This window comes from Eubalaena glacialis, chromosome 1, assembly GCF_028564815.1.
Source record: "Eubalaena glacialis isolate mEubGla1 chromosome 1, mEubGla1.1.hap2.+ XY, whole genome shotgun sequence".
NCBI classification, from domain to species: Eukaryota; Metazoa; Chordata; class Mammalia; order Artiodactyla; family Balaenidae; genus Eubalaena; species Eubalaena glacialis.
The window spans coordinates 29,131,749-29,157,472 of NC_083716.1; the positions used below are offsets into that span (position 1 = coordinate 29,131,749).

At 37.3% G+C, this 25,724-nt stretch overlaps 1 protein-coding gene across 3 annotated transcripts; it reads right to left on the reverse strand.

The window, feature by feature from the left end:
* CUTC (cutC copper transporter) lies at positions 1 to 25,629 on the reverse strand. Of its 3 annotated transcripts, none has more exons than XM_061194492.1 (9): positions 25,457 to 25,629; positions 21,903 to 21,974; positions 18,464 to 18,523; positions 15,244 to 15,453; positions 14,543 to 14,578; positions 12,174 to 12,307; positions 7,169 to 7,196; positions 3,885 to 3,990; positions 1 to 82 (listed from the first exon to the last, which is right to left on the reverse strand). In XM_061194492.1, exons 1-9 carry the CDS (start codon positions 25,515 to 25,517, stop codon positions 70 to 72), a joined length of 720 nt encoding a protein of 239 aa, XP_061050475.1. In that variant the 5' UTR covers positions 25,518 to 25,629; the 3' UTR covers positions 1 to 69. The 3 variants fall into 3 exon arrangements, with proteins under 3 accessions (XP_061050475.1, XP_061050466.1, XP_061050456.1); XM_061194483.1 differs by lacking the exon at positions 1 to 82 and adding an exon at positions 2,436 to 2,935 and having other exon boundaries at positions 25,510 to 25,629; XM_061194473.1 differs by lacking the exon at positions 1 to 82 and adding an exon at positions 2,436 to 2,935.
* Between the last annotated feature and the right edge of the window lie 95 nt (positions 25,630 to 25,724).

Consider the following 25,724-nt stretch of genomic DNA (forward strand, 5'->3'; position numbering starts at 1 on the left):
ACTCTTCTTGCCTGGTTCACTCGATGCCAGCCCCTGTATGCCAGCTGTTGTACTGTACAACTGTACTTTTCAAGGTACTGTACTGTAAGATTAAAAATGTTATCTTTATTTTTTGTATTTGTTTTTTATGTATTATTTGTATGAAAAGTGTTATAAACCTATTACAGTATAGTACTATATAGCCGATTGTGTTAGTTGGGTACCTAGGCTAACTTTATTGGACTTACGAACAAACTGGACCTACAACTCGTATATGTAGGGGACTTACTGTAATCTTTTTTATGTTGCTGGACTCAGTTTACAGAACAAAGTGAAAAGTGGATGTCGATGGGGCAAACTGAAGATATCTAGCATAGTTCCCAAAGTCAGTAATCCTGATTCTCAATCCAGTGCTTTTTTTCCACTAGCAAAGTAAATCAACAGTATGAGCACACAATTGATGGTTGTAATGAGAAATATATAAAAATATGAAGACATGGTTCCCTAGTCTCAAAATACTTATAATATTGATGAGAAGACATATATACATGAAATAATGAGTAAATATTTTAAAACAGGACTATGTGTAGAAAAATAATATCAAGGTAAGGGGTTACCTTATGCTTCTTTTATATTCACATAGTGGAGGGCACAAACTATCGGCTTCAGTACTCAACGCCTAGCTTCCTGGGAGGACTTTTAAACTATCAAAGACTGATACTAGGAAACTAACCTAGAAGAAAAGAACTTTAATGGGTACATACTATGTACTTCGTGTTTTAATATATCCTTAAACCAGAAGCCATAGTTTAGTTATTATTCCTGATTTAAAAATAAAGGAATTAAAGTTCAAAAAATTAAGTTAACTTAAACTGGAAGCGAGGATATGATTCCAGGTGTGTCTGATTTGCCCAGGAGTATTGCTCTCTGTACTACATCCAGATACCAGAAGCACCCTTAAGCATAAGACTTAGAGGTTAGTAGCCTAGCATTCAAGTCTTGTAAACAACATTAATTTGTTATTAAATTTTGAGCAATTCATAGCACCTCTCAGATCCCTAGCTAATCTGTCTAAATAAAATAGAGATAATAACATAGCCTGCTCTTATCTCTGGAGGATCATACAGTGAAGTCCAAGCATGGGGGAGGGTTAGGCCAAAATACTAAACATGATGTGTGTGCATGTGTACATGATACTTACATGTCTCTTTCTATATTCCAAAGCCAATATTAAAACTATTAACAGAAACCAATATTAACAGAAACCACTGAGGTTATTATTAGTTTTAAAATAGCTTGCCTCTCATTTCTCATAAATTCCTTGGCAAATATTCTATGTTGAAATCGTACCTGAAAAAGTGAGGAAAGAAGTTAAGATTTAAAAGTGAGGGAAGGGGGACTTGCCTGGTGGTCCAGTGGTAAGGAATCCACCTTACAATGCAGGGGACGCAGGATCGATCCCTGGTCGGGGAACTAAGATCACACATGCTGCGGGGCAACTAAGCCCGCATGCCACAACTACTGAGCTCACGTGCTTCAATTAGAGAGCCTACATGCCACAAACTACGGAGCCCACACGCTCTGGAACCCGCACGCCACAACTAGAGAAGAGAAAACCCGCACGCCACAACTAGAGAGATGCCTGCGCACCACAACGAAGAGCCTGCGCACCACACCAAAAGATCCCACGTGCCTCAACAAGATCCCACGTGCCACAGCTAAGACCTGACGCAGCCAAAATAAATAAAATAAATAAATAAATCTTTTTAAAATAAATAAATAAATAAAAGTGAGGGAAGGGGCACATTAAAAAAAAGAGAAGGCTTTTGGTATACACATTCATTGGTATCCAAGTTTGTGCATGCTATTTATAGAGGCTCCACTAACTAGCCTCATGACCAAGGGCAGGCTCTTCGTATTATGATTCAGTTACTCTCCTAATACAGAAGCATCAGTTCTATTACCAGAGCGGTGTTTGTATAAAATGAGATAATAAATATGAAAGTGACAGAAAAAACTAGAAATGAACCTCACCATTTGGGACCTGCCCATAGGAAAAGCATTTTTCATCACTAGAATCCAGTCTCCGTATCTGTGGCCTCAGCTGAAAGAAACAGCTATTCTGATAACCTTCCTAACCTCCCCCAATTCTCTACAGATCTTTGTACATTGTCAGATGAACCTCATAGTTAAGCCATTTCTCTATCTGGGAGCAGAGGTAGAAGTAACCTGATGAACAACAGAGATCACTTCTGCCTTTCTAAGTCTGGGAACTTTTACATCCTACTTCCCAAGTCTAGGAATTTTTATGCTATACCATTTACTCTATATCCTTAGCATCCTTCCCAGTATCCAAAAAGTACATAATAAAAAGAGAAAATAAAATTTTAAAAAAATCCTCCCTTTAATACTTGGCTACAGATGAGTAAGAGACTCTACCATAATAGAATGGCAATTTTTATTTTACAAATGAAAAGGCAAAATACTGCTACTGAGTTGACCATGAAGTCACATCTGAGTTGAATTTTCATACTTTGCAGTTGAATTTTCCCAGTTCATCAGTTAATTCCACTGAAAACAGACTAAGCCTCCGTTTGTGGAAGAAGTGTAGGCCAGATTTAACCATGATGATGGAGATGGTCGACAAGATTAAGCAAAGGAAATGACTGTAATCTGTTTCAAGTTCTTTTTCTTCTTGGAAACATTCTCCATGGTAATGTAAGACTTAAAACAAAGACTGTGACTGTCCTGGCCAGAGAAGGTTAAAGCTGTGTCATAGAGAATTGTAGACTATTCTTCTACCTTTGTCCAGTGATATCCATATCTCTCAGAGAGGTCTGGCTAAACCAGAATATTCTTTGCAATAGCATTCAAAGTCCTTACTTGGGTCACATCTGTTACCTTTAGAGAATATTCTGATCTAGAAAGAGAGGCTCCCATAGCAACAGAGGAATTTCTGCAATAGAAGTAATAAAGGAACAGATAATTATATAAGTTGTTAAATGAGCCCTCCTACTGGCACTTCATTTTATAGGCAATTTCATGGCTCAAGAACAAAGTTAGGTCAAGGACCCTGAACTACTATATTTCATAATTTTTATTAATTACTTGAAACATCTAGTATCTAAATCAGATAGCGTACTTGATTTTATATCTGGAGTTGTAAATTCTAAGGCTCTTGCTTCTTTTACATTTCATTTTTTCCAACTTAGAAGTAATCAACAATTAACTATTAAATTATAGGAGTCCTCTCAAGTATAATAAAAAACACATAATAGTTTAAATTCCTTAATGGTGATATAATTTCCAAATAACTGAAAATAGGGAATTCCCTGGCAGTCCAGTGGTTAGGACTCCATACTTTCACTGCCAAGGGTGCAGGTTCAATCCCTGGTTGGGGGAACTAAGACCCCACAAGCTGTGCGGCGTGGCCAAAAACAATAAAATTTAAAGAAATTAAAAAATAAAAATAAAATAACTGAAAATAGAGAGCAAAGGTGAGGAAAGACTTAAGTATTAACAGTAGGAAAGATAAAAATGACTACAGCTCTTCCATCCTGATACCATAGTTATTAACTTTGCTAAAGGAAATCACAGGTGAATGGCCACACATACATATCTGATTCATTTGAAGCTTAGCTGCTGAATTAGAATTTATTATTAACTGGTCTAAGTTCAGCAATGCCTTAAGGCTTTGAAGGTTAGCCTGTGTTCAGAAGAGCCTGCTTATTTAAGGCAGGAAAAGAACCACTCTGCAGTTAAAACACTTCAAAAATGACTGTAATACTTACATACTAATCACAACATTCCATTCATTAATCATGCCACCAACTAAGATTTTCCTGTTTGGGGAAGTAAAGATTAATCGCATTCATTTTTGCAGGAGTCAAAGAATATATTTTTACCGAAACTTCATTCCTGAATCTCTAGCCAACCGAGCGGAACAGTGGAATTCTGTAGCACCTGAACCCTCAAGGATCCTTTGTAGATTTCTGTCTGTTATGCCACCCCCTGTTGGAAAGAATAAGTAATATATTAAATAGAACAGATTTTCATATAAGATTTAATAAATAATATGACTGCCAACGCTACCTGGAACCTCCATACTGAAATTTCTCATTGATTTGAGAATTATTCTCTCTTTACTCAGCTAGAATGAATTTAGAAAAAAATGATGAAAAGGCAAGACTACAGACTCTGAAGAACAAAAGATAAGGTCAAAGAAACTTTATGACAGAATTTTACATGCCCACTGGTTTATATAACAATGCTATACGTTACTGATTTTTAATCTATAAAGATTACTCTAGGGCAAGGAAAATCACTGAGTGCTCTACCCCTGCTTCCCCTCAATTAAAGCAAAATCAAATTGAAATGAAAGGTAAGATAGACTTGAGGAAGAAGTCACAAAAGCAAAGCCTCAGAAATGTATGTCAAAGAGAAAACCTCCAAGGTTCTTTCTCTGGCCCAGGATTTGATGAACACACAGATTTCACTGGAAATGGGAATAATGCAAGGTGTTATACAGCTTATTTATTATAATATCAACTTTTTGTTTCATTTTACAGAAGAATTTGATTCTACTTTATTAAAACTGCACAATCAAGTATTTTATGACTCATTTGTTTTAATGAACAATCTCTTAAATGTCTGTATACAAAGAATAATATTCTGAACTGATACCAGATTATAAATATAAAATCAGCTTATTCATCTTTATATCATTCTCTCCTAATATATAGGACGTATTCAATACATATTTTTAAATGACTGTTAAAATATGTACTTTTTATCTCAAGCTATTCAAGCTACTAAAATAACTTGACTTACACACTCTTTCAGACTCATTAACTCTTTTTTTCTTGGTGGTACAGTAATATCACTGAGCCCTAAGAAGCAGAAAGAACACAGACGGAGAAGTCAGATTTAGATTGGAATCCTGGCTTTACCACTGTGGCCCTTCACAGCTATGTGATCTTAGATAAATTACTTAAATCCACTGAGCCTCAATTTTTTTCACCAAAGAGGGATAGTATTGCCTACTTCACAAACTTGTAAGGATTAAAAGACAAATACATTATTTCCTTCTAATAAATAACAAAATATCTGGCCACTGAAACACATGTTGCTCAGTTATCAGAACATAAGTAATACATTTTCCAAACATAGACTAACAGGTGGGACTTGAAAGAACAGCTAGTTCAATATCCTCTCTTTATAAAGATAAGGAAACTGGAGCCTAAATTATATTGTAAGCTTCATTATGAAAGTCCCTAGAGGGGAGGTACTATGTTCTAGTTATCTTTATATTTCCCAATGATGGACACTCATTAGGCATTCAGGTTGACTTACCCAGGAATTTTTACTTGCTGGTAATTACTTACATGAAATTGTTATAATTTGTTTATACATCTATTTGGTGAGCTCCTCAAGTAGAAGGATTACTTCATATACATTTCTGTGTTTTTACACCTACCACAGAACCTGGCATATAATTAGCATTTTCTTGGTAAGGTTTGTTAAATAATCACAAATATTTTTGGATACAACATCTTTTCACCTAAGACTGTAAGCCTCTTGAGGAAGTAGTTTCTTGTGTAACTCTGTATCCCAAGTAGTGCCTTGCACATAGCACATAACTTAATAATTACATATAAAGCAAAGGCAATCTTACGTTAACAACTGTCTTTAAGTCTGGGTATTAGTTGTCAAGTATAAATATATTTAGTCTTAAATGGAAATGCATCAGACTCAATTAAGTTTCTTTAACATTCCCTGATTAATCTACTAAGGGTCTCAACTTAACAAATAATATATGCTTTCTGTCTGCTCATGTTTCAGGAACTTGCTACAAGTCAAAGCTTTCCTAAATTTCTGACACTATCCGTCTGTTTGGCCTCTTTTTAAAAGTTGGCCTATATCTCACTGTCACCATTTTGACCTCTGGTCAGTCTTGGCATCATTGGTATTAAGACAACCAGACATTGTATGCCTTCTGATGTGATGAAATATGAAGTATTCAGAATTATCCATGAAGTATTCCTACCAAAAACATTTAACCAGAATCTAAACAAGCAGTTTATAGGAAAATACAGAGGCTAGTCTAGGAAATACATGCTAAACAATATCAAAAGGAAACAATCTGATAAATCCAGAAATTAGGACATTTTACGGGGTAAGTAGTTCAAACTTGTTAAATGTCATTTTTTTTTTAAAGCAGAAGAAGAAAAGGAAAACTTCTATATTAAAAGATATTAAGAAAGATAAAAACCAAGTGCAATACTTGTTCCTTGATTGGATCCTGGTTTGAACATATCAGCTATAAAAAACATTCTGGGTACAATTAGAGAAAGGAGAGTATTGGCTGAGTATTAAATGGTATTAGGGATTTAGTGTTTATTTTGATAGATGTGATAATGGTATTGCGGTTAGAGTAAAATGCCCTTATTTTTTTAGAGATGTATAAAGAGAAAATGTCATAATGCCTTTAATTTTAAAATACCTCAGGATAAAAAAAAGATGAAACAAATGTGACAAAATGTTAAATCTAGAAATTGAGTACATGAGTATTCATAATGCTGTTTTCTTTTTTATACGTTTGAGAAATTTAATAAGAAAAAATTAAGATTGTCTTTATATTCATCTCATTCTGGATCTAGGTCATCTTATCTAATTCTTTAAAAACTGTTGACTTCTAATGAGCCATTATGTACTTCATTGATCTTAGAGTTATCATTAGGAGTATGTGATCCAACTGTTCTGACTACAAGGAAGAATTTCATGATCAAAGATTTTCAGAAACTGAGTATTACATTATCCAGGGATATTACCTATGTTTGCTTATACCTTGTCAACAACTAGGACATTTGGCCCTAATGCAGCGTAGCAGCATCAAACTTGGTGTGCCTCACCTGAAATGAACACCTACATTCACAAAATTGTATACTATGGGAAAGCAAACATGGAGAAACCCCAATCCTTATTTGCTCTTCTCTGAGCGAAACCCTACTAGAGTGTTCCTCATATAAAGTTTTAAACTGCAGCACAGATCCCCCAGTCTTAAACATTTTAATCAAATTATATATTCTTTCCGAACACCATGTACTAATACTACCCCCCATACTGTCCTGCCTCTTTTGCTCTTCCTCACTATAGTGTTACACTAGTAAACGGATAGATAAATAAATACCTGGCATTACCACAATTCTGCCTTTTGCCTGAAAAAAGAAAAAAATAAACAATTTTAATATCCTTCTCTTACATGGGATAATAAGGCAGCAAAACAGAAACATAACTATATTAAATTTATTAAGTTACTACTAGTATCTAATTTTCGATAGATCTTTCTATTTCTTTGGGATCGTGGGTAAGTAAAATGTTCAGCATAGTAACTCTTTCTACCCAGAAAGGTTATTTTATTGTATTGCTTTAAAGACTTGTACTGTTACAAACACAAAGAATAGGAGAATAAAATATAAATACTAAATAATCACACCACCTTAAGAAAACCCATTACTGGGGGCTTCCCTGGTGGCGCAGTGGTTAAGAATCCGCCAGCCAATGCAGGGGACACGGGTTTGAGCCCTGGTCTGGGAGGATCCCACATGCTGTGGAGCAACTAAGGCCATGCACCACAACTACTGAGCCTGTGCTCTAGAGCCCACGAGCCACAACTACCGAGCCCATGTGCCACAACTACTGAAGCCTGCGCGCCTAGAGCCTGTGCTCCGCAACAAGAGAAGCCACCACAATGAGAAGCCCCCGCACCGCAACGAAGAGTAGCTCCCGCTCACTGCAACTAGAGAAAGCGTGCGTGCAGCAACGAAGACCCAACACAGCCAAAAATAATAAATAAATTTTTTAAAAAAGAAAAAAAAAGAAAAGCCACTACTGAAAAATAACACTAATTCTGAGTTCTTGGCATGTGATGGAATGGAAGTAGTTGAATTTAAGTAAGATTTCAGCAGAAAAGAAAGAGTATAGCATAATCGTAAATTACTAGAAAAAAAATCTGTTCAAATCATGTATCCTCAACTAAATTCCCAAGCTTATTATACCAATTAAACAAAACCAGAGGTCCATTTTATTGGATATTAAGCAATAAAACTGAACTAGATGAATTGATTTAATTTCTGATAATAGGTATTGAAATTTCCTTATTTTTATTCTAATTTTCATCCCATTTCCTAAATAAATTTTGGTGATATACCCAGTATCACTGAAAGTCAAAAGGAAATCACCTTTTTACAAATGCATACTCAGTGGAAACTCTAGTGGCAGGTAGGTAATAATGACAGAATAAAAATAACATATAATGTTATAACAAGCTCACTAACTTGCAGAATAATACCCTGATCAAATTGCTCTATCATGAAAGTGTTTATCAAATGTCACTTTACTCACTCCTCCATCCATCCAACAAATATTTATTAAGCGCCTACCGTGTACCAGACACTGTTGTAGGTATGGAGAATACTGTGACTGACAGGGTCCAAAATATGCCACTGTGGCATAAAAATTATTTTGAGCTAAAGGCTGAAATTCCTTATCTGCCTAAAAGCAGAGCCTCCCAAAAGAACTGAAAAAGAACCCAACTGTCATAAATCCCCTCACTGGAAGCAGCTCATCAGCACCACACCCAGACAGACAATATCATAAAACTATCCTATCTCCCATCTATTCTTCTAAGGATACAATAATCTTTCCAAAAAGTCACTTGTTTTCCCATAAGGGCCCTTTCTCCTTCCACTTCTAAGTCCCTAAGTGCTCTCTTCCCCCTCCTTCACCTATTAGAAGATGGTATATAAGCCCCAAATTCTAAGCACCTCTTTGAGTCACATTTCTTTGTGAACTCCCATACATACATACACACGTGATTACAATCTTGTTTTCTTGCAAATCTATCTTTTGTCAGTTTAATTTGCAGGACCTCCAATACTGAACCTAGGAGGGTTCACTTTTTTTTTTAAAAAGAGGGTAAAGAAAAAGTTTTTCCTCCCTGACATCATGAGCAAGAGAAAGTTCCTATTCTCATGGGGCTTTCATGTTCAACGAAAACAGACAACAGATAGGTTTATTTATAAAATATAAATATTTAAACATACAATGAAAAAAAAATAAAGCAAGGAAATGAAATAGAGAGTAAAAGGGAGAGGGGGCTATTTCATAAAATTTAATAATTGTTAGAGAAATAAGTGAAACAAGGCTGTTTAGTATCCTCAAACAGACTACAGTAAAATACCCACAAAACTAAATATTTACTATCTAGAACGCTGAAATGAGTTCAGGAGCAAAAAAAGTCATATTTACTATAACTGTTTCTTCCAACTGAAAGCTTTCTAAAACATGGACAAATGTTTAAAGAGATGAATTCTATCACTTTTTTTTTTGGCCTTCCATAAAAGATTATTTAGAACTATATGCTTACCTGAGGCTATCAAAGTGATTTACCAATACAGAGCAGTTACTAAGTGTCAGACCTTGTGCTGAAGTAATCCACAACTATTCTAGGAGGTAGGCACTATTATTATTCTAACTTGTAGGTAAGGAAACTGAAGTTTAGGATGGTTAGGTAAACTGCCCAAGGTCACTGTTAATAAGTGGCAAAACCAGGATTTAAACATAGACCTTTCTAATCCCAAATCCTATGCTTTAACCAGTATATTATACTACTAAGTAACTGCTTCAAGAAGTAAAGTTAGCATGATCTCACTTCTATGTGGGATCTAAAAAAGTAAAATACAGAGAAGCAGAGAATAGAATGGTGGTTACCAGGGGTGAGGAGGTGAAGGAAATGGGGAGATGTTGGTAAAAGGATACAAAGTTGCTATGTAGGATGAGTATGTCTATAGATCAAATGTATAGCATGATGACTATAGTCAATAAAACTGTACTGAATACTAAAAATTTGCTAAGAGAGTAGACTTCAGGTACTTTCACCACACACACATGCCACACAAGTTAACTATATGAACAGATGAATATGATCTTGACTGTAACCATTTCATTCTGTATATGTATATCAAAACATCATGTTGGGGCTTCCCTGGTGGCGCAGTGGTTGAGAATCTGCCTGCCAATGCAGGGGACACGGGTTTGAGCCCTGGTCTGGGAGGATCCCACATGCCGTGGAGCAACTAGGCCCGTGAGCCACAACTACTGAGCCTGCGCATCTGGAGCTTGTGCTCCGCAACAAGAGAGGCCGCGATAATGAGAGGCCCGCGCACCGCGATGAAGAGTGGCCCCCGCTTGCCGCAACTGGAGAAAGCCCTTGCACAGAAACAAAGACCCAACACAGCCAAAAATAAATAAATAAATAATAAAAATAAAGGAATTCCTTTAAAAAAAAAACATGTTGTACACCTGTTATATATACATATAATTTTTACTTAAAAAAAGTAAAGTTAGTGTATAAGCATATTTAACCCAGCTCTTCCTGCCAACCTGCCAGTGATTAAACTACAAATCTCTCTCTCTCTCTCTCACACACACACACACACACACACACACATACACACAAATATTTTGAAATGCAATATATGACTACAACAATTATTCTCTACTCCATACTGAGTAACCATTTTAAAATGGAAACCTGACTCATCAATCCTTCTATTTTAAAACCCTTCAGGCTTCCCCAGTGCACCAAGGATAAAATACAAACTCTTAAATAGTTTTCAAGGCTCTGGACAGTATTCTTCTCTTCACATTCAACATTATAGTCATTCTTCAATATCTTAATAAATTATGCTCACTTTTGTTTCTAGGTCTTTGCGTATACTGTTTTGTCTACATGGAGCATCCCCCCGACTCTCCCTCTCCCTATTCCCTTTTACATTGATGGCTCCTAATCATCCTTCAAATGAGTAAGACATTGCAGTGTGGATTTCTTTTCTTCTGGGAAGCTAACTACTGTTAATCCCAATCCCTCAAATCTGGGGTTAATTCCTCTCCAATGTGCTCCCACAGCACTTTTTTTTTTATATAGTACTCTATTAAAAGTGCCTGTTGTGCACTAGTTTGTAAGGGCAGTGACTACAGACACGTGCGCGCGTGCAGGCACCCCTTGGTCACCACCATAGTGCAAATGCCCTGCACCTTAATATATACTTAATAAATATTTATAAAACCAGTAAGTTCCAGTCTAGAAAAGTTTATCTGATCCTCAAGTGAAATTTCGGAAAATTATTTTCATGGTTATAGAAAAGTAAACATAAGCAGATGTCTACACAAAAACACTAAATAATATTATTAATAATAGCAGTAATAATAATTACAGACACTAACATGTATTAAAATCTAATACGTATCAAGCACTCTGCTAAGGCTCTTACCAAGAGCCTTTCTTATCTCTTATATTATCTCTTATCTCTACCAATCCTACCTGATCTCTACCAATCCTCAGAGCAACCCTATATAGGAGATATTAAACTTATCTCAATTTCACACGAGGAAACAGAGGCTTAAACGCTAGTAATCTACTCAACATTATACAGCAAGAGTCAAACCTGTCTCAAATCCAGAACATTCTCATCTCAAAGTCCATACTCACTAACTTAGAATGCCTCTGGACTAGTGTCAGAAAAACACAGACTGTTCTACAAATGATGCGAACTCACAAGAGGAAATCATATAAGAGAAAAATGTATTTCCTCCTATCTTGGTAGCTGGGGAGAAATGAGAGAAGGATACAGTTTTAGGTTTTTTTTTGGCCGTGCCATCTGGCATGCAGGATCTTAGTTCCCCCACCAGGGATCGAACCCGTGCCCCCTGCAGTGGAAGCGTGGAGTCTTAATCACTGGACCACAAGGGAAGTCCCAGTTTTAGTTTTAGAATTCACCTCGAAATGATAATTTTCTCAAATTTTATGTGGGAACCCCTGAGTATACATAGGTTGACAGTAAGAAGATATGGCTTAAACTATGCAACGCTGATGGCAGAAGAAAGGTAAAATTTGCTGTGGTTATCCAAATTAGATCAGTTATTTAGGCATTGTCTATAATTTGATCTTAAGAGCCTTGGCTACTAAAAATGCTCATGTGAAAGAAATAAAAATTATAAAATATGTTATTTCCTGCTTGCTATGGAGTAACCACAAAGTCAGTAATATGTAGTTTCACAACCTCGTTGAACAGCAGAATATCAGAAGTAACCACAACAGAGTCTTAGGAAGAAAGGAAGGAAATTGTGTGTACCTGATCTATGAGTCGCTTTATTAGGGGTAGTCCTTCTAGTGCGGAACTGTCACATCCACTGGTTAATACTCTTTCAAATCCCAAAGTTAAGAGGGTCTCTAGAGCTGCCATTGGATCATGAACCATGTCAAAGGCTGAAATAAATAAAACTGACTTGAATTTTGAACAGATATCTCTAATACAGTGCTTTCCAAAATGTAGTGTACACACAGTGGTATGCTGGACCTAGCTTGTCCTGGCTTGCAAGAGTGTCAGTTGTTAAATATTCAGGAATTTTGCAAGCATGATTGTCAATCCATTGGCAGCTGAAATTAGTCAAGGTGAAAGTACATAAACCACAGAAGTCAACAAATGCTACAAATCAGGGCTCTTTTTTCCTGAGAACCAGTTTACCAGCATATCACAGTCAGCATGCCACCAATGGTATGCAGGATCATTTTAGATGGTATGCATTTGAACAGATGCATTTACTTACATGCAGATTAGAAGTGAAAAGTTTCCATTTTTCATTAGTTATAAAGTTTCTCTTTAAAATAAATTTACTTAAGATTTTAAGAAAATTATTAAATACATTTACACAAGTAGCCCTTGGATATGGTAAAATTGTAAACGTAAGAGGCAAGTGACTCAAATTTGGGAAAGTCTGCTCTAAGCGTTCAAACAAACTGGACAAACAGAATGAAAACATTACACTCACCAGTTCTAGAAAAAGCCTTGGTTCACATTCTCATTATTGACTAATATTTTATTCTAATCCATTTATCCCATGTACTCAAGACTCATAGTATAAGGATAGTTGTTTACAACGGACTATATGAGGTTTCAGTTCCATCCTACTTTCTAAGAGACTTCTCTCCTCCTCATTGAGGAAACTGGCACTAGGAACCCCAAAGAAACCTACTTCTGCTTTGGTTCTCAGCACTGCTACATGATACGCAAGTGCTAATCTATGGTGCATTAGGTGGTAGACCCCTTCCTTTCACCCTTTAGTGTATGTAGGCGGCTAAATGTAACACAGAGGATTTTCCTTTTTTGGTGGCAGTACCTTCTCAGTGATTACACTGTCATAATATTAAATACATGAGTGAAAAAAAAGTGGAATCCAGGACAATATAAAAACATGGAAATATTTTTGCTAAATTTATTGAAGGAAAAGACAAAAACTTTGAAATGATTTTCTTAGTTTAAGAACAGAAAAATATATTCTATATGGTGGGTTTATTTTGAATTATTTAGCATATCAAATTTTAAACTATATATTTTTCAGATAAATGTTTACTAATTTAAATTACCTCATATTTTAAAACTTTTCTTTTTTTTTGGCTAGCTTCAAAGTTCTGACTTTTAAGCGATCTAACATCTTTTAGTTATTGCTAGTTTATGAGAAGCATTGCTAAACAGCAAGTCAAGAAAGTTTTCTGGTGTTACTCATTTCATAAAGAAACAAGGATTACAAATGCTTTATACCTAATTTCTATAAATGGATGCAAATCCTAGTGTCCACTCTCATCCTAATCTTTGGATGCTTACTCAGAAGGACAAAAAAAATTCAATAATTTCTCATGCATATCGTCAAATAAAAAAAAAATTGAAGACTTCTTTCTTTTCATGTGCAATGGCAGTGCCTCTGAAGGCAAAATTCACACTTGCTCCTCCATTTTACCAATGCTAGGCAAAAATGTATGGAAATTGTAACTGCCTGATTTAGAGATAAGAAGTATTTTCATATAAAATTATCAGATACTTTTTAGAAATCATTCTGATGCAGACAAGCTATCAATAATGTACAATAATTTTGTGCACTATAGTGAACATCTGTTCATTGATTAGCCAGCACCTATTTCTTCTCTCCTCTTCCTAATAGTACCCAGTTCTTCATCAGATACCCACCCCCTCTCTCCCCATGAATCTTATATTCATCTGGGAAAGCTGACCTCACTCCTAGCTCCAGAATGATCTTATCTGGCTTAAGCCAAGCAGCACATTTCCTTTCATTGGCCATAGTGATTCATCCTTTTTGAGACTGCACATGACCTGAGGCAAACTAATAAAAATGAATCTCAGGATTCTTGCTTGGAAAGCTGTGACAAGCACACGCACTTGTAGGCAATGCTTACTCTCTCCCTCTATTATATGCCACCACCACCACCTTCTGCTTTTAACAACTTTTCATAGCTAAGGCTTCATATTTTCTAGAAATTGTGCATCTCTAAATTTACAACTGTTAGTCCCATGATCAGTATAAAAAAACCAATTGGTAACACTGTAACGACACTATATAATTGTGTTCCAGAAAAAAGGTTGTGGCATTTGGTGAAATGAGAAAACTGACACCGTTCAACAGAACTTCTAAAATGGAAATGACTCACCTCGGTGGAAAGTGACTGGCAGAGGACGGCAAATTGCTATATAAAGAAAATCACATTACAACATGAATGAAGAGATCATCACTGATTACTATTTACAGAATTCTCCATGTTAGAATGAACTTTTTAATACTTTCTTCTCAAGTGAAGACACTGAACTAAAATAATAAAAAAATGGCAACCTTCCAAATCCAAAAGTCCTATGTTTCCATTAATCTCTGATTTTCATTAAAAAAAAAAAAATAGTCATCCACTCCTTAGAGGCACCAAATAAAAACTATATGATCTGGCAACTATAAGGGTAGCATTACATCTATTACTTACCCTTCTGAAAATCTTCAAGAAATACTCTGGCCTAGTAATATAGGTAGTTTGCTTCTGTCCTCTCTACATCTCCCCATCCTCACCAAATGTAATAGCTTTTCAACTTTTTGGTGCTGTGATTAAAGGAATCAAGGTAAATTTCCCTTAAACCCTATAGGAACAGTAGCAGAACCCAATCTATAGTAACTGAGAGAGTCAGGAGGGCTATGTCACACATAGTCTCTACCCAAAACACCTAAATAGCTAGTGTTTAAAATAGGTTAGTATAAGTGCCTGCAGGTGTGAATGAAAAGTCAGTTTTGTGATTGCGTTTTTCTATATTGGGAGTATTCAATGCAATCATCGTTAGAGGCTTTTTAGTCTCAGATACAAATTCTTACCCACAAGAGACATGCACAGTTCTTTGTCAATGTGTCCATCTTCAGTCAGTGCCCCAAATACCAAACCATCAGCACCATAAAGCTTGGCAAGACGAATGTCAGCTTTCATCACCTCAACTTCACGGTCTGAATATAAAAAATCACCTCCACGTGGTCGAATCATCACAAAAACTGGTATCTGGACATATTGCTTCACTACTTGAAGGACACCTATAAGAACAGAGCAGACTAATTAAAATTCAAATGTGAGCTAAAAGCTCAAGGAAGTCAATAAAATATTACTATACTGGTCTTTTACATTTTCTCTGGTATATCACTTCTACAAGAAATGGAAGAGTTGATGGAATAAACCATAGAAAGATGGATCTAAAGGAAAAAGGAGACACTGAGAAGAAAAATGTACATATAGTAGAAGTTACATAATAAGAAAATCAAGCGTAAATAAAAAAGCAATTTAGAAAATAGAAGGAAGTTACTGCATTTTAAAAGCACTTGTCAGTTGACTCAACTAAATTCTTTTGACTGGAATGTGACATTTGAAAGTGTAATAACTACCAGGCTCTATGTTCTGCCAGTGTATTCCCTAAGATCCGGTTTCTCCTTCATAATGATTACAGCTCTATTTAAAACCTACTATAGAGATGGTTACATAGTTCTAAAGTTTATGATTCCTTAATGGACAAAGATATTTAGCAAAGCCTTTTTTTTTAATAAGAGATATGCAAAAGGGAGCGAAGTTGTACTTATTTGTGGTTTTATGAGGAGATCTATGAATAAAAGTACCCAAATTTGACACAATTCGTGGCTAGTTCAGAAACACTCAATGGTATAAGATCTGTGGCAAGCACCATTAGTGTTTACCCAATGTGAATTTACGTCTTTTTCCTTGCTACAAGAACCCCAATTCTGCATGGGATAGCAATGTGCCCATCACCAAGTAATGAATCATACATGACTGCTGTTGCAAAAAACAGACTGCACTCAAATAACAGGTATGTTCTAGGTATTTCACAGAGTGGCCAGGGAACGCCCTCCTTTATTTTAGAGAGAAGAGTCCAAAAGACCATTGCATATATAAACCTTTTATACTAAATAACGCTATCATCCATCTCAGAGTAAAATATAGAAGTCAAAATTTCATATAGGGACTTGGGCTTTAGAATGAGACAGAGTAACAAGAACTGGATTTACCCTTCCACCCATAAAACCAAAAAACAGACAAAACATATGAAACAATGGTTTGCAACAAAGGATAATGTTGCCTGAGAGATGGGAAACAAATGAGGTGAGCTCTCTGAATGACCCAGATTACTACCTTGAGAGTTTTCCAGGCCACAGCATAGGGAGGGGGAACCCAGGCAGAGGCCAGAGAATTCTCTGAGTTGAGGAGACAAAGCTGAGAGTCCAGGAAGACCAAGTGGCTAGAGTTCACAGCAGAGAATAGCAGGGAGGAGAGAAAGAGAACCCTGGAGATCTGCACAGAACCACACCCCCCCTTCCCGCTAATATTCAGCTGAGTACTGATCGGCGTATGCACGCAAGGAAACTACACAAAGCCAGAGAAAGACCCACTGAAAAGAATTAGAGGAAATACTGCCTGTCATTCACACCAGGCCAGGAATAATGCCTGTTCCCACAAGCCACACAGGAAAATTTCAAGATTCATGGGGCACTGGGTAAAGTACAAAGAAGGTCTTGCCTCAGTAGTGGGGAATAACACTATTCCAGACCCACTTAACAAATTTTAAAAACCCAATCCAAAATGAACAAACTGTTTCCAATACCTAACTGCTCAAGGATATTTATAGGAATACAAAAATATCCAGTACCCAGGAAAGTAAAATTCATAATGTCTTGCATACAATGAAAAATTATCAGGCAGGAAAACAAGATGCATCATTAGGCGAAAACCAACCAAACAAAACCAACCTAGAACCGATACAGATGTTAGAATTAGCAACCAAGTCATTAAAATAGCTATTGTAACTTTATTCTGTATGTTCAAAAAAGCTAAAAAGTGACATGAGAGATATAACAACAATCTCAAATATCTAGGGATGAAAACTACAGTGTGTGAGATGAAAAATACACTAGGTGGGATTAACAGCAATTAGACATTGCAGAGAAAAGATCAGTAAACTTGAAAACAAAGGAATAGGATCTATAGAAAATGAAACAGAGAAAAAGGTTTTTTTAAGAGTAGTTCATCAGTGAGCTGTGAAACAACTTTAAGCAGCCTTAAGTAAGTTAGCTGAAGTCTTTGAAGGAGGGAGTGGAGGACATTAAATGCTGAAATATTTCCAAATGTGATGAAAAGTATAAATGCACATGTCCAAGAAACATGAAAAAAACTACACTCAGGTACATCATAATCAAATTGTTCAAAACCAAGAATAAAGAACAAAATCTTAAAAGTAACCAAGAGAAAGACAAATTACGCAGAAAAGAACAAAGGTTTGGATGACAGCAGATTTCCTGTCAGAAACAATACAAGCAAGAAGACAGTGGAGAAGCATCTTTAAAGTCCTGGCAGAATAAAACTGTCAACCTAGAATTCTACACCCAGCAAAAATATCTTTCAAAAAATGGGGAAAGGTGTTTTCAGATATACAAAAGCTGAAAGAATTCATCACCAGCACATTGTACTACAAAAAATGTTAGAAGAATTACTTCAGGCAGAAGGAAAATGAAACCAGATGGAAATATAGATCTATACAAAGGAAGAGCATCAGAAATGGTTAATTACACATGGGTAAATATGATGTCTTCTTATTATTTCAGTCTCTTTAAAAGATAACTGGCTCTTTAAACAAAAATAATAACAATGCAGTGCGGAGTTTTTAACATATGTAAAAGAAAAATGTATGACAACAGCACAAAGACTAAGAGGGGTGAAATGAAGACAAAAGTCAGTATACCAAGGATGCCAGAATGGAAAGATAAAAAAAACCACGGTCCTTGACATTACTGCAGAGCATATAAACCAATATTAACAGTAACTTAATCTCAACTTTATGATATATAAGGGAAAAAAACATCTATCTGATCACATCTGTGATAGACAAGTTTATTTGCAACCATAAACATTTCTAACTGATACAATATCCATGGCATAGTTAACATGTTAGTAACTTCAGTAAAAGATCCCAATGAAACAGATTATCAATTGTCTCCAGGCTCTATAAACTCCTATGAGAAAATCCGAAAAATGGACACTTACCCATGCTGGGTGTGGTTCCTCCTTCCACTAAGCCAGAACATAATTCAATGCGATCAGCACCTGTAATAAGAAAAGCATTGCTAAGCACAATAATTTTTTTCATTAAAAAATTAAGAAAAATTTTGAAAAGCATTGCTCAAAAGTTATTGTCCAAAATAAACTCTTATTAAACAGCAAACTTAACATTTTTTTCTAAATATAGAACAGAGTCTTAGAAACTGAGAGAAATCAAATTATAAAACTAGAGTAAAACTCTATTTTTAAACCCAACTATATTCTGCAACCCACATTATGTTACTGATAGTCAAATTTAAGAGTTAATTCAAGTTAAGCTAGGTCTCTTAAAATTTTGTATTATAGGGTTGCTTCTCTATGTACAAGGAAGTGATTTAGAATAAAGAAGTTTCTGGATTGACCACAGTGGAACACTGACTCTTCATTGATTAAAAAAATAGCAATCTCGGGACTTCCCCTGTGGCGCAGTGGTTGGGAATCCTCCTGCCAGTGCAGGGGACACGGGTTTGAGCCCTGGTCCGGGAAGATCCCACATGCCATGGAGCAACTAAGCCTGTGCACCACAACTACTGAGCCTGTGCTCTAGAGCTCACGAGCCACAACTACCAAGCCCACGTGCCACAATACTGAAGGCCGCGTGCCTAGAGCCCGTGCTCTGCAACAAGAGAAGCCACCGCAATGAGAAGCCTGCGTACCGCAACGAAGAGTAGCCCCTGCTCACTGCAACTAGGGAAAAGCCCATGTGCAGCCATGAAGACCCAATGCAGCCAAAAATAAATAAATAAATAAATTTTTAAAAATAAATAAAATAAAAATAAAAGATGAAAATCACAGTTTCTTTAACAAACTATAAGGAAAGAAAAGAATTAAAGAAAGAAAAAAGGGAAACAGATTGAAACAGACATATCAAAAAAATGATATGTTTATATCTTGATTCAAAGAACTGTAAAACAAAACAAAACTGTGTGAGCCAATTGGGGAAAGCTGAAAACTAACTGAGTATTTTTGATGATATTAATAAATATTATTTTTAAAAGATGTTACTGATATTTTGGTTATTATTATTATTTTTAAAGGTTATTATTATTTTTTAAACCTTTTAGAGATACTGAAATATTTGCGGATGAAATGACATAATGTCTGGGACTTACTTCAAAATAATTTGGGGATGGGAGAGGGAAGGTAGGACTATAGATCAGAGGTCAGCAAATGATGGGCTGCAGGCCAAAGGCTCACAAGCTTCTTTTTGCTATGGCATTCAAGTTTAACATGTTTTCGTGTATTTTTAAAAATTTATTTATTTATTTATGGTCGTGTTAGGTCTTCGTTGCTGCACACTGGCTTTCTCTAGTTGTGTTGGGTCTTCGTTGCTGCACACGGGCTTTCTCTAGTTGTGTCGAGCAGGGGTTACACTTCATTGCGGTGCATGGGCTTCTCATTGTGGTGGCTTCTCTTTTTGTGGAGCACGGGCTCTAGGCGCGTGGGCTTCAGTAGTTGTGGCATGTGGGCTCGGTAGTCATGGCTTGTGGGCTCTAGAGCGCAGGCTCAGTAGTTGTGGCGCATGGGCTCAGTTGCTCGCTGGCATGTAGCATCTTCCCGGACCAGGGCTCGAACCCATGTCCCCTGCATTGGCAGGTGGATTCTTAACCACTGTGCCACCAGGGAAGTCCTGTTTTCGTGTATTTTTAAAAAACATACATTTCATACAACTGACCCATATCATACAATTCACCCTTTTACAGTGTACAATTCAATGGTTTTTAGTATGCTCACAGAATTTTGCAACCATTGTCACCAATTTTAGAACGTTTTCATCACCCCAAAAAGAAACCTCACACCCTTCAGCAGTCACTTTCCCCTCTCCCCATGCTCCTCAGTCCTCGGCAACCACCAATCTACTTTCAGTCTATAAAAAAATTGCCTATTCTGGATATTTCATATAAGTCAAATCATACAATATGTGGTATTTTTGTACTGCTTTCTTCCACTTAGAATAATACTTCAAGATTCATCTATGTTGTAGCTTGATCAGTATTTCATCCTTTTTTTATTGCCAAATTGAGAATGGTTTTTACATTTTCAAAGGATTTTTTAAAAAAACAAAGAAGAATATATGACAGAGACCAAATGTGGCCAGCAAAGTCAGAAATACATTGTCTTGCTCTTAACAAAAACGTTTGCTCACGCCCAATATAAATGAAAGATTGGCCATGTACTGAAAATGATTAAAGCTGATGGGTACATGGTGATTCATTATACTATTCTCTCTACTTTCGTATATGTTTGAAATTTTCCATAATAAAGTTTAAAAAATTTTCTGATCCTGAGATGATGGGAGTTCCTGTGCTTCCTGTTAAAGCAAGTTCAGGGTGCAAAAGAAACCATGAGGTAAAATATATGATGTTCAAAAAAAAAAAAGGATAATGGTTAAAAGTCCTCACAATGAAAAAAGCATCAAATCTCTAAAATCAATGGCCTGAAAAAAATTAAATCTTTGCTAAGTTCAATTTTAAAAAAGTTGGTTAGGGCTTCCCTGGTGGCACAGTGGTTAAAGATCAGCCTGCAAATGCAGGGGACACAGGTTAGATCCCTGGTCTGGGAAGATCCCACATGCCGCGGAGCAACTAAGTCCATGCGCCACAACTACTGAAGCCTGCACACCTAGAGCCCGTGCTCCACAACGAGAAGCCACCGCAATGAGAAGCCCACGGACCATAACGAAGAGTAGCCCCTGCTCTCTGCAACTAGAGAAAGCCCGCATGCAGCAACGAAGACCCAACGCAGCCAAAAATAAAAATTAAAAAAAAAATTTAAAAAAAAAAGTTGGGTTAGTAAGCACTATTATGGACACCTGACTCAAAATATAACCTACTGGGGAAGTAAGACTAGACGATCAGTAGGTTTTCTAGTTGGTTGGTTGTTTTCAAAAGGATTACTGGGGGCTTCCCTGGTGGCACAGTGGTTGGGAATCTACCTGCCAATGCAGGGGACACAGGTTCGAGCCTTTGTCCGGGAAGATCCCACATGCCGCAGAGCAACTAAGCCCGTGCACCACAACTACTGAGCCTGCACTCTAGAGCCCGCGAGCCACAACTACTGAGCCTGTGTGCCACAACTACTAAAGCCCACGTGCCTAGAGCCCGTGCTCCGCAACAAGAGAAGCCACCCCAATGAGAAGCCCACGCACCACAACGAAGAGTAGCCCACACTTGCCGCAACTAGAGAAAGGACGCGCGCAGCAACAAAGACTCAGTGCAGCCAAATAAATAAATAAATAAATAAAATTTTAAAATCTCCAATTAAAAAAAAAAAAGGATTACTGGGATCCTTAGAGATCACAAAGGTTCCTAACGTCAGTTCACAGGATTCATTTTCAGACTTTTAAAAGGACTGCCAATTGCCATCATTTTCTAATTTCTCTTACCTCCTCTTTCTGCATTTACAGCTGACTCCACTGAATCAACACACACTTCCATAAGAAACCCATTTGCTGCTCCTAAAATATACAGAGAACAATGAAATTTCATGATGATACTATCCATCCAGACCAAGCAACCACAAATATTTTACATTTTGCTACCAAAATCCAAATGTCTAATAATAGGTAAGTATGTAAGTACACTAGGGCTCATGAATGCAATAAAATACCATATTGTTAAATTGATGTCTCTGGACTGCAAAATAAAAACACAGACATATGTATAAGAAATACTGAGAAATGCCCATCGACAGACTAATGGATAAAGATGTGGTACATATACACAAGGGAATATTATTCAGCCATAAAAAGGAACGAAATTGGGTCATTTGTAGAGATGTGGATGGACCTAGAGACTGTCATACAGCGTGAAGTAAGTCAGAAAAACAAATATCATATATTAATGCATATATGTGGAACCTAGAAAAATGGTACAGATGAACTGGTTTGCAAGGCAGAAATAGAGACACAGATGTAGAGAACAAACGTATGGACACCAAGGGGGGAAGTGGCGGGGGGGTGGGGTGGTGCTGTGATGAATTGGGCGATTGGGATTGACACGTATACACTAATATGTATAAAACAGATAACTAATAAAAACCTGCTGTATAAAAAAATAAATTAAATTAAAAAAAAAAAGAAATTATACTGAGAAAAATATACACTGAATGTCAAGTTAATCTTCCTAAAACACAGACCTCATCATCACATTCCAGGTCAAGATTCTTTCGATGCTTCTCAACACCTGCAGAATATGTTTAAACTTCTTCATAAGGTATGTATGTTTAAGAGCAGGGATGGATCTCAAATCCTGACCAGACAACTGATTTGTGTGATTCTAGACAAATTACTTAGTCTAAGTTTTCTATAAAACAGAGTAGGTTTTAGTACCTACCTCAGAGTAGTGAGGATAAAATGAGATAATTCATTTAAAGTGTATAGTACCCACTAAGTGTACAAAAAGTACTAGTTGTCATTAATTAACTATACATTATTTCCTCTATATGCCTCAAGTTCCCCCTGATCCCCATCCCTGCTCTTGGTTATGCCATCTCCTCAATCCACAGTGCTTCCAGCTCTATCTTTGAATGCTAAAATCTTCCAAGGTTCATGTCAAATCACATTTCCATGATATTTCCTCTCTCCCAAAGTAGGAAATTGTATCTCCCTTTTTTGAACTCATATAACTCTTCATAAACTATATGTTCCTCTTTAAAACACTAACTCTATCTCTTTAAAACATTATTTTCTCATATTATTATTTATGTAGATAGGTGTCTGATCACTCTTACTTGACCTAAACTTCCTAAGTAAAGTCTTTATGTGAGAAATCTTTATTATTATCCACAGTAAGAACACTGTCTACCACAGTACACAATAGACACACGAAGATTTACTAAAGGCTGAATATTTATAAATTCATAAAAATTCATGTATTTACACTAAAGAGTGTGATGAAAACAGAGTTTTGAATTTTTTCTGTAAGTTAAGCACATACTTTTTAAAAAAATTAAAACTACTGAATGCATACTTAATAATGCCTAAAAGAATGTTCACCACATACTGATAATTGTTACTACTAGGTGGTGAGATTTTAAATTACTTTTACTTTCTTCTTTTTACTTTTCTATATTGCTTGATTTTTTTCTACCCGATGTTGCTTTTATAGTTTTTTTAAAATCAATTTTCAATTTGAAAAACAAAAATCTATCATCCACTAACATCAAACTGTAACTGCCTCATTTATTTAAGAGAAGACTATCAGAAAGAGCTAAGTGACACTCTGTGCTCTTAACCAACAGCACTGCATTAACTCCATGAGTTTCCTGATCGCCACCCACACCAGCTGTCAGATCAATCTAACTGAACAGTGCTGCAGGGGTACCATTTGCCTCACACGAGAAAACACCTTGGTGGGAATTCCCTGGCGGTCCAGTGGTTAGGACTCGGCGTTTTCACTGCCAGGGCCCGGGTTCAATACCTGGTAGGGGAACCAAGATCCCGAAATCTCGTGGCTCAACCTTGGCCAGGAGAGGGTGGGGATGCACACTTAGAGAACAAACTTACAGTTACCAGGGGAGAAGGGTGGGGGGTAGGGACAGACTGGAAGTTTGGGATTGACATGTACACACTGCTATATTTAAAATAGATAACCAACAAGGACCTACTGTATAGCACAGGGAACTCTGCTCAATACTCTGTAATAACATAAATGGGAAAAGAATTTGAAAAAGAATAGATACATGAAAATGTATAGCTGAATCACTTTGCTGTACACCTGAAACTAACACAACATTATTAATCTACTCTACTCCAATATAAAATAAAAATTTTTTAAAAAAAAAGAGTAAGGCAATTGTCCTAAAAAAGGAAGTTGTTTGTAGGGATCAAAGAAGAGGACATTTGTTTGGAGCAGCAGTTCTCAAAGTGGGGTAGTCCAGTTAACTCTGGACTAGGGCACTCTAACACACTTTCAGAGTCTGTACAGTGAAAATTATTTTCATAGTAATACTGAGACTTTGCCTTTTTCACTCTCATTCTCTCACAAGTGGAGTGGAGTTTGGGGGAGGCTACTTGACCTGTCAGATTGAATGCAGAAGCAGGTATGAGAATTCCATTTAGCCAGATGTTAAAGAGATCTGCAAAAATACAAAACATTGGCACTATTCTCACTATTTTTTGTTTGCTCAGGAAAATGATTTTTTTTCATAAAAAATGTTGTGTTAACATGTAATGGGTTTATTATGCTTTTTTTCTAGTTAATAAATATTTTTTAAATTCCTGTTTTAATTTCTAACGTGGACAATATCGATAGATTTAACCTGTATAAATAAAAGGTCTTTGAGGGTCTGAATAATTTTAAGAGGGCCAAGGGGTCTTGAGATTAAGACGTTTGAGAACTGCTAGTTTGGAGGAACAAAGAGGTTACGGAGGACGGACCTGCCAAATTCCCTAACACCTGCCATGCCAGCGCACCCTGGCCCGTTAGGAAGAACTCCGGGCTTGGGGCAGCTAAGCTCTGCCACTTGGGAGGGGTGTGGCTTTAGGGACAATCCTCGACCCCGCCGCAGAAGCTACAGGATATTAAGCGGTCCCCACAGGTTTGGCACTGAGCTCAGCTTTCGACACTGAACCATCACAGCGGTGCCGTGAGGGGGGTACTGGTATCCTCAGTGGAGAAGGGAAAAGCGAGGCGGAGAGAAGTTAACCAACTTGAATACGATCGCACGACGAGATGTGGTGGCGCCGGGATTCGAACCCACATATCTGGCTCCAGAGCCGGGCCACTCTCGCCACCAGCCCCCGGGTTTCCACACGTTTAAAACCGGAATGACAGAGTATACCGCACGGGGGCGGAGGGGGGGGGGGCGTGCGGTGAGGAGCAGGGGAAAGTACTTCCAGGGAAATCGCGATTAATCCACGGGCCAGAACCCGCGCCGGGCCCGGCCCTCAACCGGGAGCGAAGTCGGCCGACCGCCCCCTCCCCCCCCCTTCCGCACCCGCCTTCCCGGACGGTATCCGCGCTCGCTTCCGCCCGGACGAGGCTCCCTGCCTCTTCATGCTCCACGCGTTCCTCCCACGTGCGTCTTCGGTTTCCACTCAACAGTCCGGGTTCCAGCGCGCGCAAGCAGACAGGGGCGTCCTCACGGCTGCGCGTACCCCAGCGCGTCCCCGATTTCCACGCCCCAGCAGCCCCCGCGAAAGCCCAGGAGCTAGCGCAGGCGCAGTCACTGCTCGCCCTGGCCTTTTGAAGAGGAGGGGCTCGTT

Excerpts from the sequence above, each read along its gene's own strand:
- CUTC (XM_061194473.1), bottom strand. The coding sequence starts at position 25,517 with ATGAAGAGGCAGGGAGCCTCGTCCGGGCGGAAGCGAGCGCGGATACCG. Across the intron at positions 21,975-25,456 it reads GATACCGTCCGGGAAGGCGG|GAGCAGCAAATGGGTTTCTT; the intron begins GTGCGGAAGGGG and ends TGTATATTTTAG. Across the intron at positions 18,524-21,902 it reads TGTAAATGCAGAAAGAGGAG|GTGCTGATCGCATTGAATTA; the intron begins GTAAGAGAAATT and ends TTCTTATTACAG.